General features: G+C 39.0%; 1 protein-coding gene across 1 annotated transcript; it reads left to right on the top strand.

The window, feature by feature from the left end:
• The first annotated feature begins 2351 nt into the window (after positions 1-2351).
• On the top strand, positions 2352-10159 carry LOC108705683 (speedy protein 1-B-like). The gene is made up of 8 exons (XM_041569364.1): positions 2352-2895; positions 4227-4331; positions 5686-5726; positions 6415-6473; positions 7309-7394; positions 7942-8110; positions 9171-9353; positions 9922-10159. Exons 1-8 carry the CDS (start codon positions 2885-2887, stop codon positions 9988-9990), a joined length of 723 nt encoding a protein of 240 aa, XP_041425298.1. The 5' UTR covers positions 2352-2884; the 3' UTR covers positions 9991-10159.
• Positions 10160-15859: the final 5700 nt, after the last annotated feature.

Here is a 15859-nt window from a genome sequence, read left to right as displayed (position 1 = left end):
GTTTGCCGTTTCAGCAGTCTGGTTGCTAGGGTCCAAATTACCCTAGCACCCATCCAATGATTTGAATAAGAGACTGGAATATGAATAGGAGAGGCCTGAATAGAAAGACGAGTCATAAAAAGTAGCAATAACAGTAGATTTGTAGCTTTAAATAGCATTTGTTTTAGATGGGGTCAGTGACCCCCATTTGAAAGCTGAAAAGAGTCAGAAGAAGGCAAATTAAACAACAAAAAAAAATATAGAAAATAAATAATAAAGACCAAATGAAGAGTTGCTGAGAGCTGGACATTCTATTACATAATAAAAGTTAACTTAAAGGTGAACCACCCCTTTAATGCCAAAGGAACCTTGGAGCCGCCACCATCTTGGACCAAGCAGTAGCTCCAGGGTTGCATCAGAGCAGTGATTCAGTAAGCAGAGCAAGTGTCTCAAGAATCAGGTGCTACACTGGGATTCTGATTGGTTCCTGTCCTACAGTGCATTGAGCTGAGTACTGCAAGCAAGCAAGTCTGAGCGGAACATATCTAAACAGATGCACCTCGGGTTTCGTCTCTTGCACAAGATGCATCACATTCCTTTATGTGGCACCCAGAACCATCAGTAGAATGTACAGGTATCAGCATTAGTTGTTTTTTTTAAATCGTCCTCATCATACAGCCAATGAGAAATAATATAAGAAGCCTGATTTTAATTTGTACAAAAACAATTGTGTCCGTTCCTCTCCATTCCCATAAACACAGTAGCATATGGGTAGCCAATCACAGAGACCTATATCCCACTAACAGTTCTTCTGGGGCACTTGGGCACAGCGTATTCTGAACAACAATATTTGTTTTTTTGTATGAGAATCTCTTGTTTTCAGTCCTAACGTGACATAAAAATGTGGATTATAAAATGCCTAAAGTTCATTTAGTAACAACAGGCAGGAGTTGCCAGTTCAATACACCATAGCAACACAGCGTAACAGAAACAAGTCAAACAACTATAAAAACACAGCAGCAGCCTTCACTGTAATGGTTGCACTTGTAGAATAACATTGGATGTCCTAAGAGAGGTGCCAGTGTGCTGTAGTGCAGTTCTACATAGCTACCAATCAGCTTCATAGCTACGTCATTCCAAATAACATGGGACCAATCGGCAACGTATGGATTATAACGGAGACCCTGAGTGGCTGTTTGTGTTAATGTGCAAAAAAAACAAGTAATTTCTCATTAGCATTTTTATAAGCCACTTCTCTGCTGAAGAAAAGCAAACCCAGCTCAGAGTTCAGTGCACATCACCCCCTGAATACACAGGCACAATATGGCCGACTGTGAGCCAGGCCTCGTCTTCCACTCAACAACTCTAGCTTTTAGTATGTCAGTAGTTTTAATAAAGTGTATAAAGTGCAATGGAGCAGCTCATGGAAACACTTCCAAACACTTCTGCCCCCCTCATCCCAACAAGAGTGCTGCACCCGAAGCTTGGGAACAGCCAAATAATGCCACCCACCTAATAGATATTGAGCTTTAATTGCAAGCCTGAGATCCAGAGCAAAAGAAATACAAAAATGCTTGTAACACCCCCAGCATGCAACCTGCAATAACTCCCACTGTGTTTATACACCTGGTGATTTAGGATCAAGCATTAACTCTCATGTCAAACTGATGAGATTAAATGGAGACAAATATAATGATATGCAAAATATGGGGCTCAGACCTATGCAAGAAACCCAAGTCCAGGCTGAGATTCACAATTGGCCCTGACATTTCAGGAACACAGAGGGAGAAATGTAAAGTGTGGAAATTTGACCTCACAGGCTCAAGTCTAGTCTGACGGAGAGACAACGGGGAACGAAAAGCAAGATGGTGGCACAGCAAAAGAAACTTCCCTGAGCCAGTGCTATTTTCCTAAAAGGGGGAACCAGCCAGGGAAATATCTGTATTTAATGAGGTTTGTAAAAGATCCCAATGAACCAGCAATGCAGTTATTGTATTACACAGCCCTCAGCCTACAGGTAATGCAAACATCTCCACAGGCCTAGGACCCAGGGCCAATATACAAGTAAAGATTTGCAAAGTCACATGTAGATATATATGATGTGCTAAGGACAGATATAAAACATAAAATATGTGTGTTCATTACAAATTGCAGAGCAGTAACAGTGACAGACACCACTCATTAGCACATAACTGTTAGTCACCCCCAGGGGTTCTCCGTAAGGAACAGGTTGGGGTATCAACTTTAACACAAATGGGAAGCCCAGTGGATTGGACTGTGGCCTAGACTTCTACTCCCCTAATATCTTACAGTAGGGCACATACCCATATAATCTATTAAGGAAACTGCTGAGATAATAATTACAGTAAAACTCTATGGCACAAGCAGTTCTGACAGTAATTACAGCAGCATTTGAGTCCGATTTTCCTGATTTTACTTTTTATTGAATGAGTTTTTGGTGCAGATAACCATAAAGTTTAGTATCCCAGGACTTCCTCTCTGCCAGGCCTCACACTGCTGGTGAAGCAAAGGTGCCCACACCCACATCCCATAATGCACTCTGACTGGGAACAACTGGCTCAGTCGGTTAAAACCGTTTATACTGGATTTGGAGATTGATGGTGGATCAGTGGTGGATCAGTGCTGGAAAAGCGATTGGATTTATTCTGGATTATAAACGCTGAATTATTCCTTGCGCCCCTCACACAATCACACCCACTCACAGACACCTTACACCTTCACCAATAATTGTGCTTTCTGCCATTTATTGTCCCACACAACTTCTGTCCCTACACTCACACCCTCACTCATCTCTTGGCATACTCCTACCCTCCACATATTTCTTTTGCAGGACTTTTATTTTGCAGGTTGGACCCATCCTCTCTATAACTACAGCAGACTGAAAATGTCTGGAAGGTAAGTAAAGCAATTTCTCACTCTCAATTATAAGAAATGAAATGTGATGTGATGGAGAGTCAGTATAAACCATTCAGCATGTGCTAAACTGGCAATCCTGGGCCTGTAATATATTTCTTGGTGCCTGAAACTCAGGGATATAGTTATTATATTGGGGTAATGCAATAAATGTCTCCGTGTCTGCCACAGGTCTAATAGTCTGTAGAAACCAATAATTAGCTTTATCTTTTAGTTTTCACCCATATCACTCCAGTGGAGCTTACAATCTAAGATCCCTATCACATTCACAAGTACAAATATAATTAGGACAAGTCAGCTGGATGTTGGTTTTGAAAAAAGATTTTTATGGGTAACTAGACCAGTCAATAACAACTATTGTGTTGCAGGAGCCAAGTCAAGTTGCCACATAAAATAAAACATAGCAACAAGAATGGTCAGACTCTCCCCACGTGCTGCTGCCCTTAATCAGACTTACAGCCATCTTTTAGTTTACTATGTTTGTATTTTGCTTTTGCAAGTTTACAGTTGAAATAAGTCATATAATACAGTGTAGATATAAGAAACCAACAGGAGTTAATGGGGAGGAGAAGGGGAAATGAAAAGAGAGGAAAACAAAGTTAATACTAATAAATAAAACATCATTAAGGCAAATAATTGTCTGCTCTCGGTCAGCAGACTGTGTGCTATTTTTTTATAACTACCTTCCTAATGATTATTAACCAATATGGATGTGCATAGAAATGCCAAAGAAAAGTGGATTTTAACAGAATATTTTTTGGTAACCGTATAGTAATTCTTCATTAAATTACATTGTAACCAATGTAAATGAAGTTGTATATGTCACTCAATAAAGTACATTGATTTCTACAATTTTCACTGTGGTGTTTGCTGCATCAGGGTCTATAACAGTCTTTTTTGCATAAATGGATAAGGGGAAATGGGGTGAGGGGATGGCTGAACATACATATCCTAGTTGAGATTTTCCATTTTAACTGCCCACTATAGTATATTTTTTTGTTCTTGTAGTGTAGGAGGAATATTAATTTATCTTTTAGCAATAAGGCTAATATGTGGTCAGCCAGTGGTAGAGTCAGAAGTAAGGGGGCTAGCCAGGGGTCTGGTTCCAAATGGTTAAAGTTTCAAATGGTTAAAGTCTCGTTCATAAGAGAAAATACATTGGCCCAAAGTTGTTTGATAGTTGGGCATCATATTTATTTCGTCAGCAGATACTCTACATCCTCTGGGGCATTGGTCTGTGGTGCGGAACCATTTGTGTAGTTTGTTGTGAGTGAGGTACTAATCATAGTATTCTTTATATATTTTCATTGTAGGTATAGAAAGAGGACCTACAGCGAGGCCATGTCCCCGGACAATGAGAGGCCTTGGAAGAGAATGCGCAGTGAGGAGGAGAGTAGGAGCCCTGCGCATAGTGACAGGTGAAGGATGAACTAATCAATATCATTGTTGTACTGCATGACCCAAGTCCAGTTGCCACAAAACATACTCCCAGCCAAGAATGAAGGAGGCTATTTAATTGGATGCACAAAGAATATTTACTATCAGTTTTATCAAGTTTATTTATTAGAAACTCCAAATACTTTACCTTCATACATTTTGCAACATTATCAAGGTAAAGGGGAAATGTAATTGAAAACATGCGCTAACTTTGTACCTATTGGCTTGTCTACCCTATACAAGGCTACCATCAGAAATCATGGGGCCCCTGGTCCCCGCCCACCTTCAAGCCCCACCCCATATCTTGGCCACCCCACAGTAAAAAGCCCACACAAACATCCGAGCTAAAACATTAAACCCCCCTAAGCCATTGGTGGCCAGCCCCCCCCTTTTTATAAAAAGCCAGTGGTGATCAGGGTACTCCCATGCAAGTAAAAAAATGTATGGCCTGCCCCCCCCCCCCCAAGTTATAAAACGCTATTGGTGGCCAGGACTCCTCAAAAGTTATTAAAATCCACTGGTGATCAGGGCCCCTTCAAGTTAAAAGAAAACATTGGTGGCCAGCCCCCCCCCCAACAAGTAATAAAAAGCCATTTATGATCATGGGCCCCCCTGCATGTAAAAAAACAAAATTGGCCTGCGCCCCCCCACCCACAGGTTATAAAAAGCCATTGGTGGCCTCCTTTAAGTTTAAAAAAAGACTTGGTGGCAAGGCCCCCCAAAATTTTAAAAAATTGCTTGCCAGGGTTTTGTGTCTAAGGGGGCCATGCTTCACTTATTTGATTAGCCAGGACCCCTGCTTTCAGCATGCTGCCAGCTTCAGAATATAAGACAGCAGCTCTGTGCACGCAAGATTTCTCTCCCATTCCGATTCTCTGTACCCTCATTGGTTCTTTAAGTGTAAGTCCTGGTAAAGCTACATTGAGATTGGATAGGCTGAAGGGGAAGTTCTAACTTCTCCTATCCAATCCCTGTACAGCTTTACCTGGACTTATCCTTAAAGAACCAATGAGGGTACAGAGAATCGGAGAAAAATCTTGCGTGCACAGAGCTGCTGTCTTTCTGAAGCTGGCAGCATGCTGAAAGCAAGGGGCCTGGCTAATCAAATAAGTGAAGCATGGCCGGGTCCCCCTGAGACACAAAATCTGCGGGGCCCGGGACAACTGTCCCCCCTGTGGCTCCCTGATGGCGGCCCTGACCCTATATAAAAGGATACTCAGAACACTGGAAGGGTTATATTACTGGCAGGGTTGCAGTTCTTGTAGGAATGGCATTGACAAGTATCTACTTCCAACTAAGAGAGACATTCACCTCTTTCCTTTCTGCCCTCTCTAGGCCTGAACCAGCTGCCGGCATGGACTTCTACCAACTGCTGGGTAAGATATTCTCTTTAACTTGCACCACAACAAGCTGCCGGCAGAATGATGATAAATATGTCTGGACTCAGTTACTAATATTTGTGCTTAAGTGCACTTGTGGAGTTACCAATAGTAACCGATCAGTTTATTACCAAATAGAAAAGAAAGTGAAGATCTGGGGCCTCACTTACTAAGAGCAGGCAAAGTACAAAGTGCAATAAAGGGTTCCAGGGTCATTGAATGAAGCACAAACATTGCTTTAGCAGGTGCTGCACTTACACAGGGTTAATTTACCTTCTGGGCAATGGAATGGAATGGTTGCTAATTCGTCAGTGTTAGGTACAGGGTTCTTTGCCCATAACTTTGCTCACAGTGCATAGGGATGCCATTTGTTACAATATTATTTCCTAACTGCTTTATCTGTAGTATTTGTATTGGCACAAAAGCTACACTAATTAAATGAGACACCTGATTGGTTGCTTTGGGGAACTGTGCAGCACTTGTGTTAGCTACTTCTACAGGATATGAAATCCTTGGGGTTCAGCCCAATAAATACACACCCTTAAATTCATGTGATATTAATTCTCAGGACAACTGAATGTGACAATTATTTGCTTGATAGGGAAATTAGGGTTGTCAGTTGGTAACCTGCAAATGATAATTGGGGGCAAAGTGCCCACAAGCTCATTTCTATTATTTCTTATAGAAAAAGAAGCAGTCAAAAGAAGCCTTGACGTGGACTCATGCATGAAGACGTCGGACAAGGTAATTTTAGTTTTGGCTTTCTATCATATTGATAAAGTTAAATTACAAAAGAAGACCAAATCAATAAACATAGTTAGAGAACTAGACAAGCATGGGGCATGGTTATAGGCACACAGTAATTAAAGGGCACCCTGGTGTCTTGTGTCCCCCCCTCACTCCCAACTCGCTCCTTCTGAATGATGCACAAGAGACATTCCATAGGATGTACCACCAACCTCCCACCCCTTTGGTATAAACATGCTGCATACAGAGTGATGTGCAACTATTTAGGCTCTATTCTAGGAGTCTCATGAACAAATTGCATAGAGGCAACATTTAAAAAAAAAAATTTTAGGCTTTACACTTGATTTTAGCTCTTTGCACAATGCCCCACCTTTAAAATTGAAGCACTCTAAGATTTAGTCATACATTTCTGCTAAAATTTCATTTCTGAAAACTGAAGAGGAATTTATTTTCTGCAATTATTATCAGGTCTTGCTGACAGGACCGTCTTCAGTAATTACTGGGTCCCATTCTACTCAGTTTGCAGGGCCCTCCCCCCAGGGCACCCTAAATTTATGGTTACCTGGACACCCTGGGTGGTGGGCAACAACTAAAATGAGGAATCAATGAAATAAATGCCCCTCATATACACAGACACACCCTGATCTGCCCCAACCACTCCCCAATTATGCCAAACTCCACTCCCAATCCACACTGGCCTTGTCTCAATTAACAAAACAACACCCACAGATTGCTGATAACTAGAATGAATGCAGTCATACATGAGCAGACACAGATAAGCTGGTGACAAATGGTTAAACACCCTGACCATACTGTGCTTCTATCTCTCTAGTACCTCCTGGCTATGGCCAAGATATATATGCAGCGTGCTGGACTGCACAAGGAGGAATACACCGAAATGAATTTCATTACTGCCCTGTAAGTATTTTTCCTTTAAACCCATAAATGCTCTATACTAAGATCTCAGGAATGACAATATGTCAGTGGCGTAACTATAATACAGCAGACCCAGCGGTTGCGGGGGGGGGCCCCGTGAAACAGAGGGGCCCGGACCAAGGGGTCTGCTGAATTCCTTGCACACTGTGTGCGGCGACCGCCACAAGTAATTTAACGGCAGAGCGGCGGGGCGGATCGGAGGCTTTCCGAAGGGACAGGAGATGGGTGAGCGCTGAAGGAGGTCAGCGCATGCGTGTATGCGCATGCAGGTACGTGCGTGCAGATAAGCCGGGGCCCCTGAAGATTTTTTTGCAGGGGGGCCCGGTTAGCTGTAGTTACGCCGCTGCAATATGTGTTTGTGGGAGATACGAGTCAGTATAGTGGGGCTCAGGCAATAAAGAATTGATGCACTGCAGCCTGGGATTAAGCTCAAGAAAAGGAGCAGAGGGCAATTGCTTTGTTCTTTTAATTCTATATCAATGTGCGATTATCACAAAGAGTGAGACTGCTTTATGTATTGTGTCTTCAGGTTACTCGCCAACGACATGGAGGAGGATTTACAATTCCCTCAGCTGATCTACAAATTGGTCAATGGCAAAGATTGGCAGAAAAAATGGAAGGAATTGAGGGCGAGGCGACTAGAGTTGTGGGCCAGAATGAATTTCCAAGGTTGGGTGAACAGAACATCATGTGAAGAGGTTCGTATTACTATATATACACAAATACAATTACAGCTCTTTGGACTAGTAGTTAAAGGGGAACTATCATGAAAATGAAAATAAGCTGCATCATACTAATATAAGACATTTTTTAAGTACCATCAATTATACATTCTGGGCAGGTTAAGTAATCAAAAATATTTGGCCATAGTTCATAGTTATAATATGCAGTTTTTGGCCCTCTACATCCCAACATCACTGGTGGAGAAAATCTGTACGATGTAGTTCTCTGATAACTGGACAGCTAAAGATTTCCTTTGTACATTGTATTGTTGCCAGAAGCTGTGGCTGAGCTTCATGTGGATTTTTAATAGCACCCCATACCCCCCCTTAAACTAATGGGGCCCTATACTTTTAAAAATGGGCGTTGGTTGGACAATTCCTCTCCCTTAAAAGCCGCATACTGGCGGGGGAGGATAGATCCTTTTCACTGAAACCAAGGTTCAACAGACACTGATTACACTGAATGCTACTATGCAGTAAGACTTTTTATACTATGGCCGAAAGGCAAGCAAGTTAGGGACCGCCATGTGGGGTTTACCTTGACGTGGTATGGTGGCTTTTCAATTTTATGATCATAACTTTGTAACTAAAAACCCCTGTTTTGTAAACTTACTTTTGAGACAGGGGCCCAGGGAATGTGCATTAAAACTAGCACTTCCATTATACTTAAATATACTATTACTTAGCCTTTAGAGTGCTTCCACACCCCTATTTTGTACAAAGATTTCCTAGGCCTGGGGTTGGAAATGCTAAGTTATCATCCACCAAATGTATAGCTAAGAGACAATATAAACAAAAAAGCTGACTATATAGAAGCTCAGATCTTTCAGCTGACACAGATGTGTGCAGACACAATATCCTGAAATAAATTGGCCTGGCTAACAAGCATTAATAGATGTCACTGCATTGTACATTTACTAGTTGACAATACAGAACATAATGAGTTTCCCAACTAAAGACAGATGGGTTGTAAATAGTAAATTCATACAGACTGGGCTATACAAAATGTAATAAATATATTTTCTTTTTCCTCTAGGCAATGGTAGATAACCCGACTCACTGGGCGTGGAAGCGTGAGAGACACGAGGGCCATGGACTTTCCATCAAAAGTCACGCCAGAAAAAGGGAATTCTATTATTTCAAGGGCTTTCCCAAACATTTCCCGCAAGAATGTTCTGTGTGCAGAGTGAAAGCCACGGAGGAAGCCCAGCCTGCCAAGGTAATGATTGACAGATATGTTCAGGTGGAATAGACACATTTTTATAAACTACACTTTCATGGACTGATACTAAAGGGCAACTGCATGTGGGAGACGTGTACTGGTGCCAGTAAGACAGGCAAACTGCAGTAGTTACATATGGCACAAAGTACTCAAGGGACATGCACATTATCTTACACAGTTGCACAGGTCTTGGGCAATTGCTTCTTGTGATATGTATATATATATATATATATATATATATATATATATATATATATATATATATATATATATATATATATATATATATATATATATATATATATATATATATATATATATATATATATATATATATATATACACACAACAGTATACAATAGTGCTGTACCCGAGCAATCCCCACCTTATATTAGCACTGATACTTCCAGCAACACCAAAGAAATGATTAAGTCCAAAAATGTTATTAATGTTCTATCAAGCGGCAATTAAATTAACCACTTCATAAATTGCCTCCTAAGAGTTGGAATTTGTGGTTAAAATAATGGTGTAACATGGGCTAATCTTATTTTTCTTACTCGTTTAGGTGCCATTCAAGATAAGAATGAAGAACACCTGGAAGAAAAAAGACCCTCCAGCAAATGATATAGTATAGTACTGTAGTGTAGAGCTGTATATTTAATTATAGATATATAATATCAAAGTATTTCTCATTTAAATGCAGACATTACACAAACAACTTATAGAGCGTTAAAGTTAGATATTTTTTTAGAAAACATATTTATTTCTGACACCAAAGTTCTTAATTAGCAATGGGATTATAATGTTTAATATTTAAATTTTAATACAATCTGGGTTATACAAAGTATACTTCTTTGCATTTAAATAGAGATATTTTAATATGATTCATAGACTTTTATATATGTGTATAGTATAAATATATATGTTTTATTTAGTAAAAATACTAAAATAAACGGTATATTAGTATATATTATTGGACAAGTTAAATATTGATATGTATGTGTGTGTGTATATATATATATATATATATATATATATATATATATATATATATATATATATATATATATATATATATATATATATATATATATGTTTAAATATTTACATTTTCAGCATAGAGCTTGTCTTTAGTACAGGTATGGGATCCGTGGTCCGGATAACTGTTATTCAAGATGCACCGAATTACAAGAAGGTCATCTCCCATAGACCCCATTTTAAGCAAATAATTAAAAAATGTTAACAGTTTCTTTTTTCAATAATAATAATAATAATAATAATAATAATAATAATAATAAAGTACTTTATCCCTGCTAAAATATAATTAATAATTATCGGAGGCAAATACAATACTATTGGGTTTAATTTCATTTCTTTCAATGCTTTTTTTTTTTTTTTGTGGAATAAGATAGAGATCCAAATGAAAGAAAGACCCATTATCTGACAAATGAATTCCCGAGCATTCTGGATAACAGGTCCCATACCTATATATAGTGCTACGCAATATGTTGGCGCTATATAAATACATGCTAATAATAATAATAATCTGTATACATTATAGTTTTTACATTTAAATACTGACATTTATAATTAAATTCATTTTTTTTAGAATGTATTATTAAAATATTAATGTTATTATGTATAAATATGTAGCATAGTTTTCATTAATTTGTCCTTAAAAATAATGATATATTTATATACGTTATAGTTTTACATAGAGATATTTACATTAATATGCATTATATTGTTTACATTTTAATTATTTAAAGTGTAATCTTTACCTATGGATATTTTAATATATATAATTATATATATATATATATATAGTATTTTATAGATTTTTTCCTTCAAATAGATTTACAAACATTATAGTTTTGCCGTTTAATATGTACATGAATATGCATTTTTTACATTTTAAATATTTATATAAAGTGTAATATTTAGATATTTGATCCAGGGAGTTCTCCGATCGCCTATTTTGGGGTCAGGAAGGAATTTTCTTTCCCTCAGTAAGACTAATTGGCCCCTGTTTTGCTGAGGGTTTTTGTTTGCCTTCCTCTGGATCAATATATAAGGTTTAGCAAAGGCTGATCTAATAATAATTATCATATAATAAAGTCTTTTTATTAAATATAAATATATGTGTGTGTCTCTTAATTGTCGGGTTTGGGTAGATGGTTTGGATGATTACAAAGTGCTTATACCTGATAATAAACTGATCACCCAAAAGGATGGCTGCATATTAGTGGCAATTGGCCACATGTAGAGATGGGCACAATCCATTTGATACATTTCTATGTGCATAGACAGTTGTACAGTATGGCTGGAAGGTGACTGTATTGTACTAAACATCTGTGAGAACGTGGCAAGGGTAAGGACTTGTATCCAAACACCATTGCGCCAGTGCCAAGTCCCTACATCCATGTCCCTGCAGCAATAACATTCAATTTCCCATTTTCTTCAAAAAAAAAAATTCTATTCCCTGTGTTCTCAATAAAACAAACTGAACCCCTTCTGTAGCAACTCAAGTATTTCAAGCAGATATTTCTTTATAGCATAATGGTGACTTCATTAAGGCAAACACAATAATATCCCTTCTCATCCCTTACATTTACTGTATGTTACTTTCCACTCTAGAAATGTATGAAGTAGTAATAAAATATAGTGATGAAACAACAGAAATATATGTTCCTCTGGTATTCTCCCGTACTCCAAAGGCATACAGGCAGGTTCATGGATTATTCATAAAAATTGATCCAAGTGTGCGTGAATGTGACAGGGACCATGGATTGTAAGCTCCACTGGGACAGGGACTGATGGGCATTGTGCACAGTCTCTGTGAAAATGTGATGGTGCTATATAAAATACTAGAAAATAAATAAATAATAATAGAACAATACTCACAAGGAGTCCAGGAGTTTTGGTTTCCGTGTCACTGACAGCGCAGGCTCATGGGCTCTACACAGGTGGTCTGCGGCTTTGATGTGAGGATACACAGCACCTACAGAGATCACACAGCCTCGTGATATGGATAATGATTTTAAGGGCAGTGATATCCAAGATAATATTTATTTTCCTTACTATCGTTTGGCAAGTGCAAAGCTGTGAATGCTGTGACTCCTGCTCACTGCATTCATGGGAATTAATGAAGTGAACTCAGGGAAGAGGAAACAGATGGAGAACATATTGGGGCTCATTCATAAACACTGCGCAAATCTGCACATGGGCAGTAACCTATAGCTACCAATCAGATGCTTGCTTTCACTAATCAACCTGGTTGCTTGTAAATAATTAAAGCCTTTAATAATTTTTTGCTATGGGTTACGGGTATAAATTTGCCCAAAGTTTATAAATGAGCCAGTGTCGTGAATGTGGGAGAAAATGAAGTTCTAGCGAGGTGGGATAGAGAAAGGGCACATGTAGAAACAAGCTTGGGTTAATGAAATCAACAGGAGAGTAAAGGAGATGTTCACTGTGCTCTGGGCTTACTGATACCTGATAATTAGAAATCAGATTCTGAGTCTGGATTTGTATTGTTATAGTTATTATGAGTTATCTTTATATTCTCACCCTGTCCTGTTCATTATATAGTTGGTCATTTTTATTACTTCCTGGGGTAGGTGGGACCCAAGCAACCAGATAAATGTTTTAATTTCAAGCTGGAGAGTAGTGGAACTCAATACTAATGGCTCAAAAACTGTGTAATGTACAGTTTTCTTTAAGGAATTACTATGATGTGACTGCCCCAAGCATGTAAATACCACAATAGAAATCCTCTTGCCCAACACGTGTCCGATTTGCTGGATAGCCTACTGCTGTATTTTATATATCAGTATCATCTGTTCCATTATTTCTTTTTTTCCTCTTATGATAATCAAACGTACCTTAAAAATATACCTCAAAAACTGCTACCAATATAAAAAGCAGCAGTGACATAAAGTTTATTGGATCCTTTAGCCAGTACAGTTAAATTTAATAGCTGCCGCGCATGGACAACCTGCTTCAAATCATCCCATAGATTTTCGATGATATTCAAGTCAGGGGACTCTGACAGCCATTCCAGAATATTGTACTTCTCCCTCTGCATAAATGCCTTTTTTCGAAGTGTGTTTAGGGTCATTGTCTTGTTGGAACATCCAACCCCTGCGTTACTTCAACTTTGTGACTGATGCTTAAACATTATCCTGAAGAATTTCTTGATATTGGGTTGAATTCATCCGACCCTCAACTTTAACTAGCCACACAGCCCCACAGCATGATGGAACCTCCACCAAATTTAACAGTAGGTAGCAGGTGTTTTTTTTGGAATGCATGGCGATTTTTGTTATGACCAAATAACTAAATTTTTTTTCTCATCAGCCCAAAGCACTTTGTTCCAAAATGACTGTGCCTTGTCTAAATGAGCTTTTGTATACATAAGTGACTCTGTTTGTGGCGTGAGTGCAGAAAGGGCTTCTTTCTCATCACCCTGCCATACAGATGTTCTTTGTGCAAATTGCTCTGAATTGTAGAACGATGTACAGATACACCATCTGCAGCAAGATGTTCTTGCAGGTCTTTGGAGGTGATCTTTGGGTTGTCTGTAACCATTCGCACAACCCTCCGCATATGCTACTCCTGTATTTTTCTTGGCATGTCAGACCTTCGGTTTTACCAAGCCAATTTGGAGAAACCGCACACCTCACAAAACACAAGCAGTGTGTCCTGGTGCTAGGTGGTAGGGGAATCGGCAACCACCCAACCAAGGTACGTAGAAGGGTCTTCGGCACACAGGAGTTTAGTTAGCAGGGCAAGCCCTTGCAATTTTATTAATGCAGTGCAATGTTTCGGGGCTTGCCCTGCTTACTAAACTCCTGCGTGCCGGTGATCCTTCTACAGAACTGGGTTTTACAGCAACTGTGCCTGTGGCCTTTCATTTCCGGATTTCATTCCTTACAGTTGAAATGAACAGTTTAAACCTCTGATATAGCTTTTTGTAGCCTTCCGACTAATTGCAAATAGTCTTAGAAAGCCATTATCTAAATCCTACTAAACATTAGTAAGAAAGTCAATTTGCTCTTTAAGGAATGAGGTTACAGGTTTAGCTGTGGTTTTTATTTGGTGTGGAATAGTGTCAATGAATACAGGTCCTTTTACCTGCTCTCGTGTTGTACCATTGGCATCCGAGAAACTTCCAGTGTTCTTTACTCTGCAATACAAAGGTATGTGCCAGGAGGTTTCAGTGCAGCAGGCTGTGGTACCTGAACAGAAGCAGAGAAATGGAAAAAGAGAATTACCCCATATGTAGCTGTGATGGCACAGACAGATGTAGGTCTTATCTTATGAGTGGAGAAAAGAAAACAAGCTGCTCATATCTGTGGCTGCCCCATCTCCAACTTACTAAAGCAAATGGCTACCTTTGTGTAATGGATTCTGCCCTCACCATGGACAAACTAACCAGTTTAAACAGAACACCTCATTCTCTTGCTAAAACCAGAAGCACAAGATAAGACACAAGGAATAGCGGACATAGGAAAAGGAAATGGAGTGGATTCTGGATCAGGAAGTACCATTAGTAGCAACACTGCACATGTAGTTGGGCAGGATACATTGGCCTTAATAGGCTGGACTGGAAAAATAATTCTGCTTATAGTTTTAATGGAAGAAAATCTTGTATTGGTCACATATTGTTATACACATATATATTGTACTTATTCCTATGTGTTGGACTGTGCAGAGTAATTGTGGGAGCAGCAGGGGATGGTTCAGTATGAGTTTCCTCTTCGTCGTGCCCATCTAAATTAACAAATCTCATTGGCTCTCAAGGTTACAGGGGTGGAGCCAGTGCATAAGAATGAAACCGTTATTCACTTTTTCGGTTTCATAAAATGCAGAAAATGGTATTGTTTTCATGTACTTATTAAAACTATAGGCAGAAGACATTTTACACACATTATTCGGTGTTATAGGTCCACCAAAAATGTTTAGACAACTGGCCCCACTCTTTAGAATACTTTGGGGGTTATGTAATAAAAAGCGCTAAATTTGCCCAGAAGCAGCGACCCATAGCAACCAATCAGAAGGTAGCATTTACTGATCACTTGTTTAAAAGCAAACATCCTATTGGTTGCTATGGGTTACTGCTCCTGGGCAAACTTTGTGCCGTTTATTACATATTGGGGTATATCTTCTATTTTCCTCATTATCTTGTATTGCTTTTGACTTCTCTACTCCCAGCTCCGGTCTCCTACTACTGTTCTTCTTCCTCTTCTGACTTTATTTACTTTCCTGCAGTTCCTTCTCTTCCGTTCTGCCTTTCTTTTGTGATGATCTCAATTCCCTGCCTCTTCTTTTCTAGCTGAGACAAAGTATACAACGTGTCACATTCATGTAGTCAAACAAATACTTATATACAAAATTAGCTACACTCTTGAGCTTTATTGTACGTTGTATATTTAAGAGGCAAATGATGGATACCTATTAAATATGGTAATAAAACAATTATCAATGTACCCATTGGTTTT

This window comes from Xenopus laevis, chromosome 7L (genome assembly GCF_017654675.1).
Source record: "Xenopus laevis strain J_2021 chromosome 7L, Xenopus_laevis_v10.1, whole genome shotgun sequence".
Lineage (NCBI taxonomy): Eukaryota > Metazoa > Chordata > Amphibia > Anura > Pipidae > Xenopus > Xenopus laevis.
This window is presented reverse-complemented; position numbering and strand designations above follow the sequence as displayed.

Coding starts and splice junctions, on each gene's coding strand:
- LOC108705683 (XM_041569364.1), top strand. Junction 4,332..5,685: donor AGCCCTGCGCATAGTGACAG/GTGAAGGATGAA, acceptor TGCCCTCTCTAG/GCCTGAACCAGCTGCCGGCA. Junction 7,395..7,941: donor ATGAATTTCATTACTGCCCT/GTAAGTATTTTT, acceptor TTGTGTCTTCAG/GTTACTCGCCAACGACATGG.